Raw genomic sequence first — 25,854 nt, forward strand, 5'->3', positions numbered from 1 at the left:
CGTGCATTTTGCAGATGACACAAACTTGCTTGCTGAGAGTGAAGAGGACTTGAAGCACTTACTAATGAAGATCAAGGACCACAGCCTTCAGTATGGATTACACCTCAACATAAAGAAAACAAAAATCCTCACAACTGGACCAATAAGCAACATCATGATAAGCAGAGAAAAGATTGAAGTTATCAAGGATTTCATTTTACTTGGACCCACAATCAATATCCATGGAAGCAGCAGTCAAGAAATCAAGAGATGCATTGCATTGGGCAAATCTGCTGTGAGAGAACTCTTTAAAGTGTTGAAAAGCAAAGATGTCACCTTGAAGACTAAGGTGTGCCTGACCCAAGCCATGGTGTTTTCAATTGCCTCGTGTGCATGCGAAAGCTGGACAATGAAGAAGGAAGACTGAAGAAGAATTCATGCCTTTGAATTGTGGTGGTGTTGAAGAATATTGAATATACCTTGAACTGCCAGAAGAACAAACAAATCTGTCTTGGAGGAAGTACAGCCAAAACGCTCCTTAGAAGCGAGGCTGGCAAGACTACATCTTACATACTTTGGACATGTTATCAGGAGGGAACTGTCCCTGAAGGACATCATGCTTGGTAAAGTAGAGGGTCAGGGAAAAAGAGGAAGACCTTCAACGAGATGGATTGACACAGTGGCTGCAACAATGGGCTTAAGCATAACAACTATTGTGACCATGGCACAGGACCAGGCAGTTTTTCGTTCTGTAGTACGTAGGGTCGTTATGAGTTAGAACTGACTCAACGGCACCTAACAACAACAACAACAAAGCTGTATTTGAGCAGTGACACTCAGAGTCAAGAGCACAGGTTCTAATCCTGCCCCTGCCACTCACTCACCGATAACCTCAGGCAAATCTCTTCCTTGGGCCTCAGTTTCCCTATCTGAAAAATGAGGAAGTTGGCCTGTCCAGCATTCGCAAGTGAGGTACACCGTGGGGTGCCCGGCAACACTCCCTAAAAGTATAAAAGCTCAGACCTGTTGATTCAGAGTCTCTTTGGGGAGTGGGGCGGAGGAGTGGACACAGGGCCCTAGGAGACCAGCAGGTATGGTTTTATCTGTTCTTCAGGATAGATAATTTGTGCATATGGAGCCAAATGCAAAAGGTTCAAAAGCACAGACAGTGTGAAGTAAGCACCCTACAGCAGCCCCAGATCCCCAGTTTCTGCCCCAGGGGCAGCACTGCCACCAGTTTCTGGGGAGTGTCGGTGCCTGTAGTGGGTGTGTCTGTAACGCTCTTCAAGGAAACTGAGGCCCAGTCAGGGAGAAAAGCTCAGGCCTGAACAACCTCTGGGGTCCCTCAAATGGGTTCAGACCTGTTCTGCAGCTGTCACAGGCTTTAAACAAAGCCTGCCTCCCTCGGTTTCCCCTCTGTCAAGAGGCAAATGTCCCCTGAGAAGGCCACAGGTCAGGAAAGATAAAAACACACTTGCCAGAGCATTCTACTACCAGACGTAACTGAGGGAGCATTTCCTGAGGCTGATTGGAGCCAGTGCGGATAGAGCCATCGGGAGAGCGACGGTCTGGGGTTTGCCAGGTTATCCGGGGGTGTTTGGAGCCCTGGAAGTCACAGACAACGGCTGTCACCAGAAACAGCAGATGTTTAGAAGCTTTTATTTAATGAAAACAGGAAGCGCCTGTTTCTTGGCTATTTTTCCTCATGGAGAAACATCTAGGATAATTTTAGCAAAAAAAGCATTTATTTTTTTTTTAACGTTGCAAGGATTTTATTTATGGGAAAATCCTATTTCACTGTCTCTCGGGGATGGAGTATAAGTCTTATTCGCCTCAAACTCCTCCGTGCCCAGAACACTTAGATGCTCCATAGCTGCTTGTCGAAGGGATAAAGGAGGAAACAATCAGAGAAAAGACTGAGAGCGCTTTAAGGAGCTATCCCTTTGGGTTGGAAGAGTCAAGAATGGCTGCGTGAACAGAGAGCATTTCAGGAAAAAGATGGGTAAGATTTTGGACACAGAGAGATGGAGGGAGAGAGGGCATTCCGGGCAGAGGGAACAGCATGGGCAAAGGCAAGGAGGTGGGAAGGGAGAGGAAAGGCTAGAAAAGGAGCTTGGAGCCAGATGGTGGTGGGTTTGCACGTCCTCATCTGAATCCATTCACTCGGTGCTGCATAATATCATGCACCAGAGGTCAGGCATCAAGGGCTGAAGGGCACAGAGATGTTTCATGGTGACCCCCATTTACTGAGCATCCCCCATACCTCCCTCCCTGCCAGGCCCCTGTGTGGCTGAGCCCATGCTGAGTCCCTGCCCTCCAGCGCTCACAGCCTGACGGTGAAGGTCCGTACGCGTGGCACAGGGACCAAAGGGCAGGGCAGGGCAGGGCAGGGCAGGGCAGGGCAGGGCAGGGCAGGGCAGGGCAGGGTAGGGCAGGGCAGGGCAGGAGCACAGCAGCAGAGCCCGGCTGGGGGGACTGCTGCCAGAAAGAAAGTAGGATTCCACAAGATGGCCCCCAAAAGCCTTCTCGAGTGTTTCCACATCTGCCTTCAATATCCCCCACATTCAAGACAGGTCACAGGCCAGGAAGGTGCCTGACCCAGGAATCACAGCAGAGCACTCACCCCAGCACTCCAGCTGTACCTGATGCCCACTCACCCCCACCCCCACCACACAGCTATCTGTAGCCTACCTCTGCATCCCGCCCCTCCCAAAGCAGGAAGACTACTAGGCAACAGGATCCAGTGTTTGGTCAACGTCCCTCCCTCCGTCCCTTGTCTCTAGCATCTGCTGGGGCAGCCCTGTGCTTGGTGCTGTTTGTGCCTTGTTCCAGAATCCCCCCAGCCTCACTGAAGGGTGGGCACAGTCATCCCCATTTTACAGATGAAGAAACCAAGGCTGAGGTGAGATCACAGCACAGGTCTGCCTGCCCCTAGGGCAAAGCCCCGCCTTTGGTGCCTAAGCCTTCTCTCCCCGGGCAGGGACTCCTCCCTGCACAGCCTCCACCAAGCCAAGTGTTACAGAAAGCAGCCTCCTCCTTTTTCTCACAGAATCTGCTTGTCTGAGGAAGGCCAGGAGATGGGGCTTCCAGGCAGGTGGATGTCAGCTCCCTGAGAGAGCCTTGGAGGAGTCTTTTTAAAACATGACATGGTCACACCATTGCAGGTTCAAACTCACACAGCTCCCAGTGCCTGAAGGAGCCACTCCTAGTCCCTAGTTCCAGCACCTTCAGCTATCAGGCCTCTCTCCAGCTTCTTGGGCACCCAGCCCCTGACCCACATCGTCCCTCAGCTTCAGCCTCTCCAGGTCACCAGCAGCACCCCTCTGGGCCTGTTCACACCTTGAAGCCTCTGCACAGGCCGTGCCTTCTATCTGGTCTGCGCATCCTGCCTTCTCTGCCCAGGCACCTCATGGAACAGTTCTCTTCTGTGTAGCACCAGCCCGGGGCACAGTGCTGGGCAGTTAGTGCTGACTGAATGGAACCAGCTGATAACACCTCCTCCAGGAAGCTCTCAGTGATTTCTCCTCCCCACCTATTTCCCTCTAAAGTAACAATACCTCCTCCGTGCCCCCAGAGCCCCCTCTACAGTCCTTTACTGGAGCCCTTGCCTGTATATCCTGAATGAATTTAGTTCACATCTATCTGCTGCCCTCTGGAGTACAAGAATACAGGTCTGACCCAGAGTAACTGCTCCATTCTCTGCAAAAACAGTTAAGATAAAGAATAAGCTAGACTTGTTCTACCATGGAGGAGTCAGCCTTGGAGGAAGTGAGCACCCTGTCAGAGGTATGCAAGCAAAGGCTAGCCAACCATCTGCTGGGGCTGCGAGGGAGGAGATCCAGGCAAGGAGCAGAGCATCAGAGTCAATGACTCAAAGTCCCTTCTAATTCCAAGACCTCAAGTGTCTTTCAAACAAACATAACCTCAATTTCTCCTTTTGGGGCTAGAGCCAGTAAGGTGTGCGTTCCCAAAAGAACAGCAGCTCTTACCCATCCTTTGGGGCAGGAGACAGAAGGGGCTGCAGCCCGGTTACAGCCTATTGTGAGGACATCAATAAATTATGTAAATGGCATCTTGGACAGTCCCCATCCCTCTACTCGGCTCCATAAAAAGAGGTCATGGTTTGCTCATGCGAGCAGTGGCTGTGGCACAAGGCCTTGCTCACGTGGCGCCTGAACCCTGAGCAGGTCCAGGAAGGGTCTTCCCCAGGCCCCAGAGTGCAGGCTGCTGGAGGCTGGTAGTCTCACCCTGCACTAACACTTCAGTGGTAGAGATCGTTACCTGCAGCCACAGAGCCTGTCTTTAAGACAGCTCTGCTGGCTAGACAGGTCTCCTTACCTTGCCTGGAGCCTGCCCCTCCACCCCCTCGCTCCTCAGTCCACCCTGTCTTGCCTTTGGGGGCCACACCAAATGATGTTTGGTCATGGTCAGGAGTCTGGATTTTTCTCCTGAAGGAGAATGACCCTGGCAGGCTGGTGGCCAGGACAGGGGAGAAGGTAGAAGAGAGGCAAGGCCAGAGGCAAGGAGACCAGACAGGGGGCTGCGTTGAGATGAGGGTGATTGGGGCTAAAGTAATGGCAGATGGTACAGGTGGACAGAGGCAAGATACATTCGAAGTCTTCCCTTGTTCTCACAATCCCTGGGGGCAGAGTGGGGGCTAATGGGCAGGAGTTGTCCACAGTCATGTTTTGGAAGGACGATCTGACTCTGGTTAACTGCTGGGCAAATCCAACAGCTCTATATCAGGGTGGGCACTGGAAGGAGTAAGGCCTTGCTAGCTTCTGATTGGTTGGCTCTGCTCTGGCCTGATTGGTCCAGATGTCAGTTTGTCATTACAGCCCAGCAAACAAGACACAGTCCTTAGTCTTGCCATGAAATGTTATATTTTACATGAAGCATAATCATTTGTATTTATTCTAAGCCAATGTCACATTCTAAAATATGTCCCCAGAAAAACCTGGGAATACACAATGTATCTATCATCGAGTTTGCAGAAACTGGCTGAGATATGAAGCAGGGTCAAGTTCAAGTGCACTAGTAGAATGGTGTGCACTCTCACATGAGGCCAGGGTCTGAGGGGGTGCTTATTGGAGCCCAAGTCAGGAAAGCCAATGGTTTCATCCCTGGACGGACTAATGGTTAATAGATGGTGGCTGTCTGTGACTCCATGCAAGAAGGATTCTGTGACCACATCAGGGTTTAATCAGAGGATTCTGTGATTGATTAATAATGCCTGTCATGGCCATAGGAAGGGAGGCATTTGCCCATGTGCCACATTTGCCACCAGTATCTAGTGCTCATCTAGTCCCGTTACAGCAGAGTGCCCTCCCTCCATGACTTCTGCCTTCTTGTCCAGGTCCCGGAAGCCATTCGAAAGTGCCAGCGGGCAGGCATCACGGTCCGCATGGTCACTGGTGACAATATCAACACAGCCCGGGCCATTGCCATCAAGTGTGGCATCATCCATCCTGGGGAGGACTTCCTGTGCCTCGAGGGCAAGGAGTTCAACCGGAGGATCCGCAATGAGAAGGGGGAGGTAGGTAGCCCAGCATAAAGGGTGCTTACAGGAGTGAGCCTGGGTGGGGGGCTGGGAGGCATGGACGCTGCATGGCTGCACAGATGCCAGCCAGTGTGCTGCTAAGAGCCCAGGGACTCTGAGCAAGTCACCTCCCTTTTCTGGCCTCAGTTTCTCTCCCCAACCCCACCGATCCACCTTCCCCCCAATCCCTCTCCAGATTGAGCAGGAGCGAATCGACAAGATCTGGCCAAAGCTGCGAGTGCTGGCTCGCTCCTCCCCCACGGACAAGCATACCCTGGTCAAAGGTAAGACTCGGGCGGGCTCAGGCTACTCTGAGGCCTCACAGGGCTTCCTCTCATGGCATCGGAAGCTTCTTTCCAGGATGGACGTACCCTTGCCTGCGGCTCCCCACACCTGCGCCACCTTTGTCTCATCCTCTTTGCAGCCTGGAAAGCCTCCTGTGGTCCACAATGAGATGGGGAGGTTATGAGACTTCTCTTTGGGCCTCCACCTCCTTTGGGAAGCAATGGGACTGGGCCCATCTGGGGTCCAAAACTCACGGCCTGGGTGCCAAATGGAGCCCATAGACATGTTTTATTTGTCTGGTAGAGAGCCTTGTTTTATGTTGAATTTGAATCGCTTAATACAGACCCCGCTCCACTCTCTCATGTTTGACAGGCTCCACCAGTCCTCATTATCTTACACACAGCGCATTCATTTATTTATGTTATCAGTCTCACCCCAGAGATTTGTGAGTTTGAGACCCTTGGTCAGCCTGGTCTCTGAGGCCCCCAACCAACATTCTGTGACCAATACCCTGGGAATGGCCTATCCTGAAAATAATAACCTGAGAGATGAGGCCAGAAGCCAGAATCATTCTCTCCCCACCTCTCACCAGAGACAGGGCACCCCACTTACTGAGCCCCTGTTAGATGGCCCAGTGCTGGGCCCTTTTAGAGTCACACAGCTCTGGGTTCAAATCCCAGCTCTGCCACTGACCTGCTCTGTGGCCTTGAGAAAATCCCTTAATGTCTAGGGGGGAGGGGTCAGTTTCTGGCCGAGAACATCCCTAGGGCATCTCGGATTCCTCTCTCAAATGCTGCCTCAGGGTATTAATGGTGGCCAATCTGGCCTAGGGACAGACATAGGGAACATGGAGTTGTGGATACCCCAGCATGAGGCTGCGGCCCCGGACCCATTCCCAGTTCTCAGATGGAAGGCACTCACTCCCTTACTCATTTATTCACTCACTCGTTCTCATGGTAAATGTGTGTTGAGGGCTTCTGCTGTGCCAGGCCCTGCTCCAGACAGACAGGTCCCCTCCCTATGGGAGTTCATAGTCAGGATCCATCTAGCAGATGTGCAATAGGCTGTGTCCCCACAGAAAGTGCACAGCCGTTATTTGCGGAAGGGTGTGGGGGCACACTCCCGGCCTCTGACTCGCCTGGGGAAGAGTGTCAGGCCACAGGCCATCAGAAGTGAGAGTGGGGGTAGGGGGCAAGGGTCTGCGTCTCAGGCAGAGCAGGGGACTAGACTATGACAGCCCAGAGGCAAAAGGTTTCCAGGCACCTTCAGGGAATGGAAAGAAGTTCAGTGGGGCTGGGCTGGGAGGGAGGGGAGAGGCACTAGAGAGGGGTACTGGAGTTAGATCTGCAGGGCCTTGAACTCCAGGCCAGTGGCATGGAAGCCAGCCCAGGATCAGCGAGCCATGTTGGTTTAAGGGGAGGAGCGCTGGTTTAGAGCACTCACTCTGAGGGACCATCCAGGGACTGCCCAGCTGTCAGATGGTGGCACCCAGCCTAGGGTGATGCCAGTGAGGGTGTAGGTCAGAGGAAGATGGGGGTGGAACCGCCTGGCTTCGTAGTTGTTGGGATTTAGGAGAGGATGAGGGATACGCAGGTGTCCAGTGTCCTTCCTCCTACGCTGTCTGAGAGCTTACAATGTGCTGGCACCACCCCATTTTCAAGAGGACAGCTGGGTGTTAGGAATCACAGGAGACAGGACAGATTTCAGGGGAAACCAATGCATCCAGTTTAGGACTGGCTGAGCTGGAGGCCCCTGATGTCCATGTGGAGATGTCCATAAGACAGTGGGACATGGGGACAGAGCTCGGGGTGAGCTGGGCCTGGGACAGAGATACGGCGGTGTGTGCCAAGTGGGTAGAGAAGAGAAGCCAGGCTGTACCAAGAGCTCCCTGCCCCACCAAGTGAGAACCGTCAAAGGAGACCAAGGGGAGATGGTCAGAGAGGTAGGAGGGACCCCAGAAGCCAGCAGTGTCCTGAAGCCAAGGAGGAAAGCCTTCTGAGAAAAGGTATGGGCCACAGCCTGAACAGCTGCTGAAGGGTCCTGAGAGACAAGGACAGGGAGGGCATGCCCGTGGAGTGGGGGCGACCGCAGGGCTGGAGAGGGCTAATCTGAGGGTGGAGGAGCAAGCTTGGTGGGGGTTGCCTCTATTGGTGCTGTGCAAAGGTTGGTGGCAGCCATGGGCACTGGAGCCACAGAGAAAAAATTAGACCCTCCCTGCCTTGGAGGAGGGAACAAGGCCTCAAATGCCACATGGAAAGAGACTGAAGAGGCTGAGTCCAGGGCATTGGGACTTCAAGGTGGCCACCAGCTGGGCAGGAGCAGCCAAGGACACAGCATTGAAGCTGGGCCTTGAAGATGGTGGAACTTTCACAGTTGCAAAGGGCAAAGGGCTGGTGGTGGGGTGAGGTTTGGGCAGCAGGAGATGACCCCCCAAATGGGGAAACTTCATTTCCTCATTCCACAGACATTTACTAGGCTCCAGGTGTGTACTAGGCATAGGATGGGGAGCCACACATAGCTGGGGAGGCCACATAACTAGAGTTACAGTGATCTGATGTGGGATGTCCAAAAGACTCCCCAGAGAAAATGGCATCCAAGCAAAAGCTGCAGGTGGATGTCAGGAGCACACCTGGCTGAGGGAACAGCCTGTGTGAGGACAGAGACAGGTGGGAGGGGGCTTTGAGGGACTGCAAGTAGTTGCTTGTGGCTGGAGCACAGACTGGGGGTGGCCAGAGGGCAAGAAAAGACCTTAGAGAATGGGTAAGGCCTGACCTTGGAGGACTCTGTGAACTGAGCTAAGAGTGCCGATTCGATCCTGAAGGGAGAATGAGAAGAGAATGACTTTCAATGGGAGGGGCGGGGCAGGTTCACACTGGGGTTCTAGAGAGATCCTGGGGCTGCCATGGAGAGAGTAGGTTACAGAGGGAGCCCAGAGCTGCAGTGAGAGGGGACAGGCTTGGTGCAATATTTGATGAGCTGGGTGAGAAAGCAATATGGTGAGGTTGACACCTGACTTCTGTCCTACCCCCATGGATACCTCTGCTTGGGAGCCCCAAGCTACGAGCCCCACAAACTCCACTGATGACCTCTCCCACCTGCCCTTTCCGTGGGCCCTTATAAGTGGCTGGAACCATACACCCTCTGTTCATTCTGCTGTTTTGTGAACATTCTATTGTGGGTGATGTCTGGAGAGAGGGTGAGGCCAAGGCTGGGCCAATGGGTCATCAGCCAAGGCCTCCTCAGCGTGACTGGACTCCCCAGGGAGCAGGTGGTGGGGCCTGGCAGGACACTGGGGGCCCCAGAGAGCAAGAGGGGACCCTGGAGACAGAAGGAAGGTGTTTCTAGTTAGGGTGGCTGCAAGGATGAAGAGGGCTGCTGGAAGGATGAGAGGGCCCGGCCACTGGGGGCCTCCAGCCAACACTGCGCTAAAGTGCTCAGACATCCCCTGAGGGTGCTGGGAGCTGTGGGCAAGCCCTGAGCTGGGGAGAACTAGAACAGGCGGGGGAAGCTGGGCCCAAGCCTAGCCCTGCTGAGGGTCTGGGCTGGACAGCTGCCCCACCTTCTGAGGTGGCCCAGGGCCCTGAGCACGCCCCTGCCCCACAGGCATCATTGACAGCACCCACACCGAGCAGCGGCAGGTGGTGGCCGTGACCGGGGATGGGACCAACGACGGGCCTGCACTCAAGAAAGCTGACGTGGGCTTCGCCATGGTAGGGGCGGCTCTTGAGGATGGGCTTCCTCTGGCAGGGGTTCGCAGGTGGGGGTGGAGGAGGGGGTGCACTGGGACGCCCTCTGCCTGGGGATGAGGGGCTGGCAGAGGCCACTTTGAGGTAGACTGAGGCAGAGGGCTGGCATCGGGAGCTGGGCCTGTGAAGAGAGTGAAGAACAGGTGTGTGTATATGTCCCTGTATGCTAAGGCTGCATGGGAGGATTGGGCTTGCGTATGTGGGGGGTTCTGAAGGATTGAGGATGTGTAGAGGTATGAGGAAGGAGCACTGGTGGCATAGTGGTTAAGTGCTCAGCTGCTAACCAAAAGGTCAGAGGTTCAAACCCACCAGTGGCTCAGTGGGAGAAGGGTGTGGCAATCGGGAAAAAGATGTAGCCGTCTGATTCTGTAAAGATTACAGCCTTCGAAACCCTATGGGACAGTTCTACTCTGTCCTGCGGGTTGCTATGAGTCAGAATCAACTCGACAGCAGTAGGTTTGGTTTGGTTTGGTTTTAGGGGGTGTGAGGGCAGTGTTGCCAGAGCTCCTGGCCTTGGTGTCCGGCTCACCTTCCCTTGGCCACCCCACCCAGGCTCCCGTCCCTGTCCCCACAGGGCATCGCAGGTACAGATGTGGCCAAGGAGGCCTCTGACATCATCCTGACTGACGACAACTTCAGCAGCATCGTCAAGGCTGTGATGTGGGGCCGAAACGTCTATGACAGCATCTCCAAGTTCCTGCAGTTCCAGCTGACGGTCAACGTGGTGGCCGTGATTGTGGCCTTCACGGGCGCTTGTATCACACAGGTGGGTCCTTGGGAGTGGGTGTGGACAGAGGTATACCATTGCCTAGAGGAGGAGGGGGGCCTGGGGGGCCCTGTCAGAATGCCAGGGATGGGCACAGCCATCAACAAGTGCCCACTGAGGTCAGGAGCTGCACCACAGACTTCTGTGCAGCCCTGGGCATTTGAGGAAATGTGCTCAGGGGTGGCATGACTTGCCCAAGGTCACCCAGCAAATGGAGAGATGCCAGGCCTTGTGCCCACATCTGCCCCATCCAGGCACTGCCTGGTCCTGTTCCAGGAGGCAGGAGAGACAGCCTTCAAGGGGAAGGCAGAGTTCCACAGGCCAAAGGGAGGAGGGAGGCAGGAATGGGGTGGGCCCAAGGGGAATTAGGCAGCCCTAGCTAAGGGCAAGGAGGTAGAGGGGCCTGGGGTGCTTAGTTCCAGAGTGCAGGGTGTTGGGGAGAGGACTGTAGGGGCAGGAGGAAGAAGCGCCAGGTCATGTCTCGGTGGCAGAGGCAGAAGTCTGCCCAGGTCACCATGCCTGGAACTCAAGCAGCTCCATGCACTGAGCAGGGGCAGGACCTGGACAGCAGGTATCATAGAGGCAGAAACTGAGGCTCTGAGGATGGACTGGCCAGGCACCTGCCATTAATCGGTGGCTTCCTGGTCCCCCCAGCCAGCTGGCCTGCCTGGCCCAGGGGCCGACCAGCCTGGGCTGGGGAGGGGAGGATGGGCTCCCTTGGCCCCAGGGCATCCCCAAGGCCTGGCCCCTCCAGCAGCTAATTGGGCAGAAAAGCTCCTGCCCACAGGAGTCCCTGGAAGCCAAGAGTCCAGCACTACCTCCAAGAGCTGTGTGGCCCTGGGAAGGCTGCTCCCCTCTGTTGATTCTGAGCCCTGGGATGCCCCTGGCTGCTACCCTACCCTAGACCAGAGAGTCAGAGCCCTGTGGGTAGCTGGGTATGCTCCCTTCTGCTCAGAAGGCCTTCTCCCCTGGTCTGTGGACGAGAAGCTCCCTCTAGTGGCAGTTTGGGGAACACCCGCTTGCCAGCTGCAACTCACAAAAACCAGTGGCCATCAAGTGCATTCCAACCTGTAGAACTGAGTAGAACTGCCCCCATAGGGTTTCTGAGGAACAGCTGGTGAATTCAAACTGCCAGTCTTTTGGTTAGCAGCCCAATGCTTAACCACTGCGCCACCAGGGCTCCTGATAGTTCCTTGGGAACCAACTGATGCCAGATGAGGAAAATGAGGTCTCAAAAGAATTATCAGTTTGCCTGAGGTCTTAGATTGAGTTTAGTGGCTGATATGACTGAGACCTGGCAGGGCCATGCAGTCCTTGGGTAGGAAGAAGGGGGAACTTCACCCTGGGAGTGGGGTATGTTGAACAGGGGGCAGGAAATCAGAGCAGGAGGGCAGGAGGCTGCTGGGGGCTGTGAGCCCTGGGGCAGGGGAGCGGAGGATGGGCAGAGTGGCTGAGCTGGAAGTGACAAATGTCTAAGAGGAAGATGAGCAGGATTCGGGGAGTGAGTGTATGGGGTGCTGTTACAGGAGCCTGGGGAGCCACACTGAAAGAGAAGACAGAAGTTGGAAGAGCAGCTCCTTCAGGCTATTGAGCTTGCAGGGTCTGTGGGCTTCCTGGAGGAGGTGTTCCACAGGCCACAGGGCGAATAGGCTAACGCCACAGGTAGAGGGCTGAGCTGGAGAGAGCCATGTGGGAGTCATGGGAGAGAGGTGGGCACCTGAAGCTAGAGAGACAGGTGTGGAGAGGGAAGAGCAGGGGCTGAGGAGGGGGGACATGGGAAGCACAGATTTAAAAAGAAGGGGAAGAGATGCCCCTGAAGGAGGTGGAAAAGGAACGTTCAAGAGAGGAACGAGGAGGACCAGGAGGGCATGGGGGGCCAGGAGCCAAGGGGGTAGAGTGCACAGGGGAGGCCAAACGGCGGGGAGTCAGGGAGATGAAGCTGAAGAACATCTCCCTTGATTTTGTGACAGGGAGACCTCACTGGTGACCTTGGAGAAAGGCATTTTGGGGGTGTGAGGAGGCCAGGCTGCCATGGACAAGGCATGCAGGGATGTGAGGAAGGAGGGCAACATGCAGGTTCAGCTCATTCCAGCAGTTTAGACCAACTGATATGATTGTGCATAGGACAATATGAATAGTTCGATCCTAATCTCAGCCAAAGAGAGAGGTGTGGAAGGACGCACTCCAAAATGCTGATGGCGGTAACCTTTAAGTGGTGAGATCATCAATGAGTTTTATCTTTATGTAAATGCTGTTCGTTATTTGCCAAAACTTTCTACCCTGAAAATGTTTTACTTTTCAATCATAAATATACACAGTAATTTTTTAATGTAAAGTGGGCTGATAAGAGGAGAGTAGAAATTGGTGGTAGTGAAAAGGGGACAGGGTCACAGGAATTGTTTTTAGGACAGAGAGATTTGAGCCATTGATAGTTGAAGGAAAGGGGGCATTGGACAGGGGGCAGAGGGAGGCCAAGGAGACAGGACTACACTGGGGGATGAGGGGATCCTTGGCCTTAGCCATGAGGAGAGACCCATCCACGGAGGCTGGAGGGAAGGAGGAAAGATGGCGGGGATATGGCTAAATTTACTGGAGGGCAGGGAGCTGGTGGTGATGGAGCCCGGAGGACCCAATTTTCTTCTTGGGGAGAAGACGGGGCCAAGGTGGGCAGGTCTGGGCTGTTTTCCAGAGAAGGCCTCAGTGAACCTGGTCCATGGCTACTCAGGAACGCAAGGGACAGGTCAGCCAAGGGTCTGGGCCCCAGCCTGACAGACAGAGCCAGCATGAGGCCTCTAGCCATGCCCAGCACTTTGTAGCACCAGGCAGGCCGGCTCCCCTGTGACAGCCCTCTTCATGTCCTACCATCCCCAGGATTCCCCTCTGAAGGCTGTGCAGATGCTCTGGGTGAACCTCATCATGGACACGTTTGCTTCCCTGGCACTGGCCACTGAGCCACCCACCGAGACTCTGCTTCTGCGGAAGCCATACGGCCGCAACAAGCCCCTCATCTCACGCACCATGATGAAGAACATCCTGGGCCATGCTGTCTACCAGCTCACCCTCATCTTCACCCTGCTCTTTGTGGGTGAGTCTCCCACCCCATCCATACCCCTCTGTGACGAGATCACCGCCTTCTGGACCCACCATGCCCCTGACCCAACGTCTAGGTTCACAGCCACATTCCTACTTGGACCAAGGGGAAGTTGAAGCCCAGAGAGGTAAAACAACTCGCTCAAGGTCACACAGCGAGTCAGGGGCAGAGCCAGGGGCCGAGCCAGGGCCCTCTGACCCCAGGTCTGGCAGACTTCAAAGTCAGTGTTTTTCCACTAATTATAAGGGCTCCCAGCACCGAGTACACGGTTTGCAAGGCAGTATACAGGTGAGCCACAGGTATTACAGTCCCTGTAGGATCCTGAGGCTCTATGAGGGCAGTGGCCCGCCCCTCCTCTGACCCATTCCAGCACTTTATCACAGAGACGTCCTTGGAGAAGCACCCTTCGATTACATAACGTCAGCCATTTCCACAATGCACTCATTTAGGCCACCTCATGTCGATCTTATAACCACTCCATGAAGCAGGCACCTTCACCATCACCCAGCATTGTGAGGGTAGCAAGACATAGAGAGGTGAGGGGACCTGCCCAAAGGTACCCAGCGCATCTGAAAAGAGGCCGGATGTAGAGCCTGGTTCGATGGGGCTGCCTCACTTAGACATGCTCAGAGATGATCCAGGCAAAGCCTCTCCCTGGCCTCCAGTGAGGAAGCAGAGGCCCAGAGCGGGGAAGGGGCCAGCCCATGGTCACACAGCAGGTCAGGGCCAGCACAGAGTCCCCAGCCTGACTCGCATGCCTCCCTCCTGGGATAGGCACCTTCCACCTGGGCTTCCTTGAGCTGGGCTTTCAACGCCACAAGTATGTGCCCTCAGAGTCTAGAGTGCAGCTGGCGGTGCACTGTGGGTCACATTGCTTTTCCATAAATTCTGAAGGTGATATGTTCGCAGGACTACCATGAAAAGCCTGAAAGGAAGCCATGTGAATGCAAAACTAGCGGTGCAGGGCCTACAGGGTGAGTCAAGGAGAGGGGGCAGGCTCCTGCGTTACATCCTGGGCTTCTCGCTTCAGCCTACTTTCGGTGGTCTTAGATTCAGCTAGACATTCCATACCCAGAAAACCCCACCAGACCTCCCAGAACCAGGTCGCTCCACTTCACAGACAGGGGGCAGGATATGCCATGGCGGGAGTCCACATAGCAGTCCAGGGGCCACATTGCCCCACAGCTCAGGTGTGGAGGATCAGGCCATGTGGGGGCCCAGAGCCAGCCTGGCCTAGAAGCCCCAAGCTCCATATAGAAACCCATGAGCTTACAGAGGTCTCAGCAAGAGACGTGTTCAGTTACAAGAACCAGCATTTGCCAGGAAGCCCAAAGCCAGGCTTCCCACCAGGCATTCCTAGCTGACTCCCGATCTGCCCAGTCCCAATGAGTTTACCAGTCTGGCTGGCTGGCCATTGCCATCAAGTCAATTTCAACTCACAGCAACCCTAGGTCTACTCTAGACCTGCCCCATAGGGCTTCCAACGAACAGCTCATGGATTCGAACTGCTGACATTTTGGTTAGCAGCCGAGCTCTTAATCACTGTGCCACCAGGGCTCCGTTTACCAATCAGGAGTCACCTTTTATAAACAGTGCCACTTGGTAGCACACCTGGTGTTCCACCATCATCAGATTTCCACAGCACAAGTGGGAGAAAGTTACCCCAGGTCTTTCTCCCAAAAACCCTTCACCGTGCTCAGCAGCCACCCAACAGCACAGACTTCCCCACCTCATGCCCAAAGCCCACCCAGCACCTCAGTGACTCACCCAAGGAGGCCCCCAGCCTGCCCCAGCACAGTCCCGCCCTCTGGCTTGGCAGGCGAGAAGATGTTTCAGATTGACAGTGGGAGGAACGCGCCCCTGCACTCCCCGCCCTCGGAGCACTACACCATCATCTTCAACACCTTCGTCATGATGCAGCTCTTCAACGAGGTCAACGCCCGCAAGATCCATGGCGAGCGCAACGTCTTTGACGGCATCTTCCGGAACCCCATCTTCTGCACCATCGTGCTGGGCACCTTTGCCATCCAGGTAGCTGGGCCCCCCATCCTTACCAGGGCTGGGGTGGACAGTACCCTGAGAGCCCAGACCCCTGCACTGGCCCCTGACTGCCTGTCTCTCTGTCCCTCTCTGCTCGCCTTTGGCCTCCAGATAGTGATCGTGCAGTTTGGGGGAAAGCCGTTCAGCTGCTCGCCGCTGCAGCTGGACCAGTGGATGTGGTGCATCTTCATTGGGCTAGGAGAGCTCGTCTGGGGCCAAGTAAGTGGCGGGTGGGTTGTAGGAGGTGCATCTTAGCAGGGGAAGGGAGAGAGCTCCAGGCTGCGAATCCAAGAGCCCCAGGGATGGGTCCCAGCTCTGCTGTGGGCTTGCTGTCTGATTTTGAGCAAGGCCTTTCTCATCTCTGGGCATCTGAGCAGTGAGGTTAGGACCAGGTCCCAGAATGGGTCATTTGGGCGCCACCATTGTGATTTTCGCTTTGCATCTAGGCATCACCAATGCTGTTATTTACTTGCTATTTCCTTTCAATCACATCAGCTTTTTTTAATTTAAATTTATTTCGGAAGGCAACTTAGTATTATTAATATGATTGGAAGATCAATATCACTTACAAATAAAGCAAAAAAACAAACCCAGTGCCGTTGAGTCGATTCTGACTCATAGTGACCCTATAGGACAGGGTAGAACTGTCCCATAGAGTTTCCAAGGAGCGCCTGGCGGATTCAAACTGCCAACCCTTGGGTTAGCAGCCGCAGTACTTAACCACTACGCCACCAGGGTTTCCCTAAGCTAACAAAAAGATAAATATAATGAGAATGCTGTTACCAAGTTTTAGAGGGACACCAGTGCCTGCCAAGGCTCCAAGCATGAAGCCCGCTTTTTGTTACAATTCTGGGTTAGTCAGTGGTGTGAAGGTGTGAAGGACCTGCTCACACTGAGTGGAGACTCTCCTCTTGGCCCTGTCAGATGGCTTAAATGGGACACAGAGGGACTAATCTCTGCCGCATTTCGGTGCTATTTAAGGCTGTGTCTGTTGCCATCTAGAAGTCCCAGAGTGGTGCAAATGGTTAAAGGCTCAACTACTAACTAAAAGGTTGGCAGTTGGAATCTACCCAGATGTGGCTCGGAAGGAAGGCCTGGCGGTCTGCTTCCCAAAGGTCATAGTCATTGCACATGCTGTGGAGCAGCTCTATCCTGCACATGTAAGGCCCCATGAATCAGAATCAACCTGACAGCAGCTGGTTTGTTGTTTTTGTTTTTTGCCTTTTGGTAGCCATCTGAGATTCTCTCAGGCTCTGGGGAACACTGGGCTACGTGTTCTCCAGAGGCCCTTCCAGCTTTGATCCCAAAACATTTACCACCAACTTTTGCCAAAGTTCCAGACACCCCCCACCCCAAATTCCACCTCTGACAGCTTGCAGCTACAGGCACCTGCCCCAGGAAGTGGCGCTCATGAGAAGGGCCCAGATCTTCACCCTGAGCCAAGGCGCTTCTTCCCCAAGGTGCTCCATCAGTGGGGCACTGAGGACCCCAGCATGCCTGAGACAGTGCTTGGGCCTTCCGCCTGTTCCCAGGCAAGAATGAGAAGCTACAAGGGCAAAAATTAACTAGAATAAAAAGAAATTTTAATTTCACTCAAAAGGACCTTCTTTAAACTTCAGAACTTCTCTGGAGAGCTGATAAACTAGATTGGACATATAACCCCCTTGTCTGGGCACCCTCGGGCCAGGCCATCTTTACCCTACTGGCATTCAGAGTGGTAGCAGACAGACCATGCCCTCATGGAGCACTCAGTGACTGGGGGAGCCAGGCTCAGAATGACCAAGGGCAATGCCAGTGGACAATGCAGACCCTAACCTCCTAGCAACCCCAGAGGCTGGAGTGTTCAGAAGCCCCTCGCCTGTCCTTCTAGGAAATGGAAGGGGACTGACATCTGCCACCTCAGCTTCCCTACAGGGCCAGCCTCTCAGGTCTCGTCTCCGTCGGCAAGCCCTTTGGGGAACAGTAAGGATGAAGGCATATTTCCCCAGAAAAAATCCAAGGTCCCACAGGACTGGCTTCTACCAGGACCAGTGGCCTCCAGAGGGAGGCCCTGTGACACCTAGGAATGAGCCCAGGAGACCTGAGGGCCTGCTGTGGGATAGGCTCCCTGCACAGCAACTCAGACACCCCATCTGACTCCATCCTCACAGCTTTACAGATAGGGAACCAAAGCTCAGAGGGGTTAGAGGACTCGCCCAAGGTTACACAACCAGTAAGGTCTAGAGTATTCAACACCACATCTGTCCAACTCCTAAAATGCAAGATTTTCCACTATGTCCCCATAATTCTGGATGAGTGAGGGAGTGAGTTTGTGAAATCACTGAGTGAGTGAATTAAAGAGCGAATTAATAGAGATTTTAAAAAAAAAGGTGGCGCTAAGGAATGAGTACAAGAGTTAAGGAGTGAACTGAACAAGCGTGTAGATGGGTCATAAGAGAAGGGAGAAAGGGAGAGGAAGGAGGGCAGGGATAAACTAAGTGAGACAGCAGGGTGAGGAGAAGGTTGGCTGCAGGGATACCTTCCCCAGCCTGACCCCTGGGTCCCTTCCAGGTCATCGCCACCATCCCAACCAGCAGACTCAAGTTCCTCAAGGAGGCAGGAAGGCTGACACAGAAAGAGGAGATCCCCGAGGAGGAGCTGAACGAGGACGTGGAGGAGATAGACCACGCAGAGAGAGAGCTGCGGCGGGGCCAGATCCTGTGGTTCCGAGGCCTGAATCGGATCCAAACGCAGGTACAGGAGCCTCTCAGGGCCAGGCCACATCCGAGGGGCAGGGGGTGGGGGTGGAGATGAGGCAGCCTCTGTGTCACCCCCAGGGCCCAGCTCTGGCGCTGAGGGAGGGTGGCTGCCAAGCACACAAACCACCAGGCCACAGAGAGCCTGACTTCACTGGCCACGCAGCTCTAGAGAGGGATGTGCCGCAGGCCAGCACCCAGGCACCAAGGGGCCCTCACAATCTCGACAACCATTTTATTCACCCATGCTCCTCACACACTCAAGCAGTTCCCCTCAGGCAAGGGGTCAGAGGCAGTGTCACACCCACTAAGGGTTTGGAGGGGCTACTCTAAGATGGCAGAGGGCGTGCAGGGAGTCTAAGGACTAAGGGAAGGCTCTGTGAGTGCTGCTGGGGGACGTGGACCAGGACAGTGTAAGGCTGCAGGCAGGTGGCCAAAACACAGCCTCAGGCCAGAGTCGGCCCCAGATACTCCCAGGGCACAGGGGCAGCCCTGTGAGCAATGGTGCTTCTGCATGGGCACTGGCGGAACAGGCTCTGGGACACACACACCACCACATGCCCTGGGACACACACACAGACAGGCCACATACTCTGGGACACACACACACCACCACACACACTGGCACACACACACACAGAGGCCACGTGCTCTGGGACACACACAGGCCACATGCTCTGGGACACACACAGACAGGCCACATGCTCTGGGACACACACACAGACAGGCAACATGCTCTGGGACACACACACAGGCCACACGCCCTAGGACACACACACACACACAGGCCACAAGCTCTGGGACACACACACACATAGGCTGTATGTTCTGGGACACACACACACATAGGCTGCATGCTCTGGGACACACATAGGCCACCTGCTATGAGACACATACATGCACACAGGCCACACACTCTGGGACACATACATGCACACAGGCCACATACTCTGGGACACACACACAGGCCACACACTCTGGGACACACACACACAGGCCACATACTCTGGGACACACACACACACAGGCCACACACTCTGGGACACACACACACACAGGCCACACACACTGGGACACACACACAGGCCACAAGCACTGGCACACACACAAGCCACATGCTCTGGGACACACACCAACAGGCCACAAGCACTGGCACACACACAAGCCACATGCTCTGGGACACACACCAAAAGGCCACATGGTATGGGACACACATATGCAAGCCACCCACTCTGGGACACACACACACAGGCCACATCTCTGGGACACACACAGGCCACGTGGTATGGGACACACACAGACAGGCCACATCTCTGGGACACACAGACAGGCCACAGGCTCTCACATGTGCCTCTTACGCCCAATTGACAGCGTGCTTCCACAGCTGTGAGATAAGGGGCAGAAGGGACTAGGAAACTCAGAGAAGGCTGGTCTCTTACCCAGGCCCACCCAGGAGAGACAGAGCTGGGAACTTCATACCCAGCCCTACCCCCATCACACTCTGGGGCACCCATTTGGGCCAGGATGGAGGCAGGGGAAATAACAGAGCAGGCCCCTGTTTGACGGCTCCAACCTGCATCCTGGTTCTTTGGTTCCCCCTTGGGGACACCCCTGGCCCTCGTCTTTGGGGTGGTGGGTAAGCCTAGCAGCAGCGTGTCTTCTGCCTCTTGGGCCCCTTCACATTCCTGGTCTTTATGGCCATGCCAGCCCCTCCTCACAGGCCTCCCCAGGGTCTGTCCACCAGAAGGCACAGGGGGAGGGGCAGAGGGCACGGGGCTGTCCTAGCTGCTCGGTCTCTGACAGGAGCTGGCCACAGCGCCAGCCTGGGCCCTGCCTGTCTCCAGGCTGGGCCTAGCCGTTCACGTCCACCCAGCAAAACAGTGTTATCACCTGTGCTGCTTCACACTCCACAGTGCCGGTCCCAAACATAGCTCATTTACCTTCACAGCCCCGAGAGGTAGGTGTGACTCCCCCAGGCTTAGAGGTACCTGAGTTCAGGAGATGAGCCTCTCTGCCAAGCTGTCATGGCTGGGAGGTGGAGGCAGGTTTCAGACACAGAGCTGCCCGACCCAGGCTGGCTCTGCTTTCCCCTGACAAGACCCCAGCAGCCCGCCTCCCGCAGGGCAGCTCTGAGTGCTGCCGCCAACCCCGCGGCCATGGCCATCAAGGGTCTCCAGATTTCAGGAGGACCAGGCTGTCATTTCCTGACCAGGCATGGGCCCCTATCTAGCCTGGATCTTTCTGAACACTAACACATGCCACTTACAGATAACGCTGCCGGGTAGGTGGCACTGCCCCTTTATAAGGACCAGAAGCTGAACTCAGAGAGATGCTTTTTCCAAGGTTACCTATCTACTAGGTGATCTGGCCCAAGCTCTGTCCACTCCAGAGCCCTCCCAACCCCATTCCGCTCTGCTCCGCATGGCCCAAGGGAGGCTGAGCTCCCCGTTCTGGCCTCCAGACACTATGTTTGATGGCCCCCACCCCCAGGCCCAGCCCACTGGTCCCTGACCACTAATGCAGAAAAGAGGCCAGGCCCCCTCATCCTCCCTGGGACCCTGGGGCCTACAGAGGGGCCTGGAGCTGAGCAAATGTCTTTCAGAGCCTTGGAGTGTGTCTGGTACTTTTTTTTTAATTTAAGCGACGTTGTCGTTGTCACCGTGGCTGCGGCTGTTCTCGTGACGTTGCGCCTGTCAGTTGTGTAGCTGTTGTGTTCGTTCTTTTCGCAACTTGTCTCGTTCTCTCCTCCGTTGCAGATTGAAGTAGTCAATACTTTCAAGAGCGGGGCCTCCTTTCAGGGGGCCCTCCGGAGACAGTCCTCCGTCACCAGCCAGAGCCAGGACGTAGCCAATCTCTCTAGCCCTAGTCGCGTGTCGTTGTCCAATGCTCTTTCCTCTCCGACCAGCCTTCCTCCTGCTGCAGCTGGGCGTGAGTGTGACTCCTTCCCGCCACCGGTGCCACAGACGCCAGCTCCTGGGCGGGCAGGCGGGCAGGGGCAGGGGCACCAAAGGACATGGGGGGCAGCTGGCCATTGGCAGGTGCAGGGGCTGAGGGATCACAGCCATTAAGGAGGATCATGGTCAGATCGTAGCAAGTCAGAGGGGCGGTCAGTCAGGGGGCAGAGTCAGTCTGGGGTCAGGGCCAATGCAGGGGTCCAAGTCAGGGGTCACAACCAATCAGGGGGTCGGAGGGTCACAAATGGTCAAAAGTAAAAGGATCACCTTCAGTCAAGGGGGCTGCAGTGACCAAATGGTCCTGATCTTTCTCAGGGTCGTGCAGTCAAGGGGGCATCAGGTGGGCAGAGCATCCCAATTGGTACAGGGTCATATATTTCACCAGGAAATGCATAGCCAGCAAAGGTCAGAATTGGCCAAGAGGTCACAGCCTTGCAGTCAAAGTCAGGCAAAGGGTTACAGGTGGTCAAGAGGTAAAGTCCCTCAGGGGATCACAGTCAGTCACAGTGGGGGTCCAACTAGGAGAAGGATGATGACACTCAGGGTTTCCCAGCTGTCCAGGGAGCATTGATCAGTGATGGGGGTCACAGCCAAGGAAGATAGTTGAGCAAAAAGACCACTGTAGGTCAGAGGTCACAGTCAGTCAGGGGTCCCAGGCCACCGAGGAGATAATATAGCCTGGAGGCTCCACCCCAGCAGTTCAGCACCCACTGCCCTTTCCCACTGTTCCTCCCTTTGCACGTCATACGGCATTGGCCGCCTTATAAACACCTCTCCTTGCAGTGGGGTGTCCCGCCTCCTGGAGGGGACAAAGCTCCTGACCCATTCAGCCGAGCCTCAGGGTAGACAACAGTGGGCCACCCGTCTACATCTTGACTGGGTGCTGGCAGCCCTGAGGGAGCTGGTCTCACCCTCAGCCTCCTGCCCTTCCTTATCTGAAGGCTAGCCTAGCACTCGGACCCCCTCTTCATCTCCCTCCTACTGAGCTCATCTCTACACGCCACCACTTCTGACCTGGGTCTCTCATCTCTGGCTTTATTGAGATCTTTCCTGAGCGTCTCCATGGCTTCACGCCCCAGAAGGAAGACGTCTCCATTTACCACCTGTCTCACCTACCTTGTTGTCAGTTAAACTAGTTGCCATCGAGTCGATTCCAACTCATGGGAGCCCATGTGTGTCAGACTAGAACTGTGCTCTATAGGATTTTCAATGGCTGATTTTTTGGAAGTAGATAGCCAGGCCTTTCTTCCAAGGTGCTTCCAGGTAGGCTCAAACTTCCAACCTTTTGGTTAGCAGCCGAGCGTGTAAACCATTTTCACCACCCAGGAACTCCTAGCTCCAATCAGGTCCTACCAAACTGCAAGGGAGACCCCTACTTCTGGTCTTCTCAGATTGACACAATGTTGTTGCACTTAGCCCAGCCCTCAGGGCTTCTATGATGAGAAATAGGCTCCAGATGTCATATCTTGAAACGTTATAGTGTATAGAACACACACAACACACACCCCCTGCTACTGAGCAGGAAAGCACTCATATTGAGGTGGTAATGCTTCCATCTTAGGCCCTCTAGCAGGAGGCACAAGCCACAAAGAGCCATTGGTGGCATATGCTCAGGCCCCAGACCTTCCTGGGGAGGCAATCCTGCCAGGTATGCAGATGACAAGAAGGATGCAGAGATGGGGAGAAAGCCCCTCAAATTTCATTCATTAGCACAAAAGCACAATGACAGGGAGGCTGGACTAGCCAAGGTGAAATGGAGGTGCATTTGAGTAGATGGCGTCTGGGTCATGTTTCCATGAGGCTCTGTCATGGGAGATCACTGCCAGGCTTTCTCAGGGCAGAAGAGCATTGGTCCTCTCCTACTTCCCCTTCAGACTAGAAAGCCCTGACCTTGGAGCGCAGCCTTCACCCAGCTGACCCTGCATCAGCTCAGCTCTGGCCAGGCTCAGTGCCCCACCTGTGTTGAAGTGCAATGAGCACAGTGTCTGGGCATGAGATCCCCCAGGGGTTGCATTTCCATGGATTTCTGCCACCCCGGCCCAGTAGTCCTGCATCCCTCTGGCTGGGTCCGACCACGAGGAGTCTGGCTGCTGGGTGGAGCTCAGCTCTTGGCCCAGCCCATTCCAGCCGCCTTCTTTAATGTGGACCTTCACACAGGCCATGACAAAGCCCAGCCAATGTCCCCGGGCACCCACGCAGCCTTTGAAAGCCTTCCCTTGGCTTAGCCCCCTCCCCCACCCCATCTTAACTTTTGCAATCTAGAACAAAGAGCTCAGTCACCTTGAACCTTTGCTGTTTCATTCTCACCTTTTCTTTTGGGTCATTTATAAAAACATTCAATAAGGCCAGTGCTAGGACAGTTATTTCTCAACACTTCTCCCTTCAGAGAAACGTCCCTTTATCCACTTCCTATCTCTAAGTCACTCTCCTCCAGGTCAGATGAATTTCTTTTATCCCACAGTCACCCCAACTCTGGAACAACCTTTGAAATGGTGCCTAGGCAAAGGCTTTACAAAAGCTGACTTAGTCCTTGCCCACAACCCTTCATTCTCAGGTGACCCCTGATCCAGCCACCATCTTGCCTTTCCCCCTACATATCACAATCCCTTAAGAATTTCCCATTCCTCCCCTCTTATTATATAAGCCAGCCTGTACTTCCGGGTTCCTCTGGGACCCTGCTTAGGAATATGGTCTCAGAGAGAGCTTGACCATCCTCCTGCTCAAGGGCACTGGTTCCCAAAGAGGATCACAACCTCTGTGGTTTCAACATGCACATTTTGGTCAACACAGTCACAATGTGAACTCTAAATAAGTATCCCCCCGGTTCCTCCTTTGTTTGAATAGTTCCTCTGACAATGTTAACCCCTCTAGTCCCCAAGGAACCAGACAGGGTCCCTTCAGAAGCCAAAATGGCACAAGGAAGGTAGGAAGGAGGATGCCTGGTGAGAGAAGGGGCCCCAAGAGGAGTGGAATGGAGAGGTGGGCTACCCACTGGCCTCTTCTGAGCAGGATCTTATGCCTGGGGACTCTCCGGCAGAGGAGGGTGGCCCTGTGCATGTCAGAGCCAAACCAAAAACCCTGTCCCGTCCATTAGCACTAAGATATCAAGAGCTGAACACAAAGCCTGAGACAGGGCGGTGTGTGCTTGAAGCTGATTATGACTCATGATAGGTGGGGTGAGGAAACTCCCCAACCACTTCAGGCAGCCCTCGGCCAACCCCACCCTGAGAGGGAGAGGATCCAGGCAGATAGAGTCATGTCATAGACAGGACAGTCCCATCAGACTGGCTCCCAGAATGTTCAGAAGAGAACTCTAGTCCACTCTCAGCTTTTCTCCTCTGACTTACTCAAAAACGAGTTTATTTTTCCCCCCCGAGGAATTTGGTGGCACACCCCTAATGCCTTATATTTGAGCCTCACTAAAAGTTTTCCAAAGCAGCTCCCCACACCCTTTCATTCACGTATGTCTCACAACCAAAATATGAGGAGGGTAGGCTCTATCAATGTATCCGTTTAAGAGAGAAAGACACTGAGGCTCAGAGAAGAAAACTGACTTGGCCAATATCACGCAGCAAATGACCAGCAGGAGATCGAACACCTAAGTCCCCCATTTTCCCACCATCCACACTGCTTCCCAGACACGCTTACAGACCTTGTGCCCACAGAGGTTGGATTTCCATTCAGGAGCCAGTGCCCACGCCCACAGCCTCATGCCTGTGAGAACAGCCAGTCCTCCCTGGTTTAGAAGGCCAAGGAAGCTGCTCTCTACCTGGCAGGGACTGCGGTGAAGGAAACCTTCCTGCTGGAGACCAAGGATGATATTAGTATTCAGCTCTTTGATTCAAGGCCACGCCACACAGCCCCTTTCTTATTCCCCTCAAATGCCTAACTCGTCTTAAACCATCTTTGTATTTAGCAAGTCTGTAGCATGCCCAGTGTTCACCAGTGCAAGTCCTGCTCCTTTGAACCAGTTAAGCCACGAGCATCCTAGCCCAGGGCCCGGCCACTTTTCTAGATGCCGTAACCTGCTAGATAGGGCATCTCCTGCCCCCACTTTCCTTCAGATCCCTGGTTCTAAGCACAGTGTGGGCAAGGAATTGGCATCTCTTAGGGGGAGAAAAGAAGAAGGAAAGGCTGGACCCCTCGTTAGCATTTTGACAACGAATTTAGTGCAGTCTTGGGTTGGCGAGAAAATGGCTTGCTTCTGGGGGGGATCCTAGAGCTCTCCGCTGTCTGAATATTCCATGTGTTTGTTTCCCTAGAGGGCTAGAGAACCCTGGACACAGAGTTCAGCAAGAGAGAGTGAAATTAAAAGAGGTTGTGAGTCTTTAACCTTGAGCCTGAAATGAATGTGAATCAATCCCAGACTCTTGGCTTCCTTGAAGCCGGGTAAACATTCGAGTATGTCGAACCCATCCCAGACCGGGGCCGCTGCGATTCCTCAGAGCCCTCCAACAACAGGCACGGGTCCCCTGCTCCGTGTGCCAATGAAACCAAAAAAGTCTGAAATCCCACCAACGGGGTACCTTCCTCTCTTTCCCTTCACCCCCCTCCCCAGATGCGACTTATGCCCCAGAATCTGAGTTTTAGGGTAGGCAGGGAGGGGAGATGGAAGAGCTTTTTTCTTCCCATCCTTTTTTCCATTTCAGCCGCGGAGAGAACCGAAGTGGAGACTTGAGATGGCGGTGGCGGGCTGTCCCGAAAAGTCTTGTCCCCACA

General features: G+C 54.4%; 1 protein-coding gene across 15 annotated transcripts in view; it reads left to right on the forward strand.

The window, feature by feature from the left end:
• ATP2B2 (ATPase plasma membrane Ca2+ transporting 2) overlaps window positions 1–25,854 on the forward strand; it is a 151,056-nt gene that overhangs the window by 122,627 nt on the left and 2,575 nt on the right. For 11 of the 15 annotated variants that reach the window (XM_064274899.1, XM_064274890.1, XM_064274900.1 and 8 more), the window contains 8 exons: window positions 5,336–5,515; window positions 5,715–5,802; window positions 9,407–9,513; window positions 10,124–10,315; window positions 13,187–13,400; window positions 15,226–15,437; window positions 15,558–15,665; window positions 17,997–18,179. In XM_064274899.1, the coding sequence (XP_064130969.1) occupies window positions 5,336–5,515; window positions 5,715–5,802; window positions 9,407–9,513; window positions 10,124–10,315; window positions 13,187–13,400; window positions 15,226–15,437; window positions 15,558–15,665; window positions 17,997–18,179 (1,284 nt within the window). Of the gene's footprint in view, window positions 1–5,335; window positions 5,516–5,714; window positions 5,803–9,406; window positions 9,514–10,123; window positions 10,316–13,186; window positions 13,401–15,225; window positions 15,438–15,557; window positions 15,666–17,996; window positions 18,180–20,937; window positions 21,110–25,854 lie in introns of all 15 variants that reach the window. The other 4 variants (XM_064274895.1, XM_064274898.1, XM_064274888.1 and 1 more) reach the window with 3 other exon arrangements.

The sequence above is a fragment of the Loxodonta africana genome, chromosome 22 (genome assembly GCF_030014295.1).
Source record: "Loxodonta africana isolate mLoxAfr1 chromosome 22, mLoxAfr1.hap2, whole genome shotgun sequence".
Classification (NCBI taxonomy): domain Eukaryota; kingdom Metazoa; phylum Chordata; class Mammalia; order Proboscidea; family Elephantidae; genus Loxodonta; species Loxodonta africana.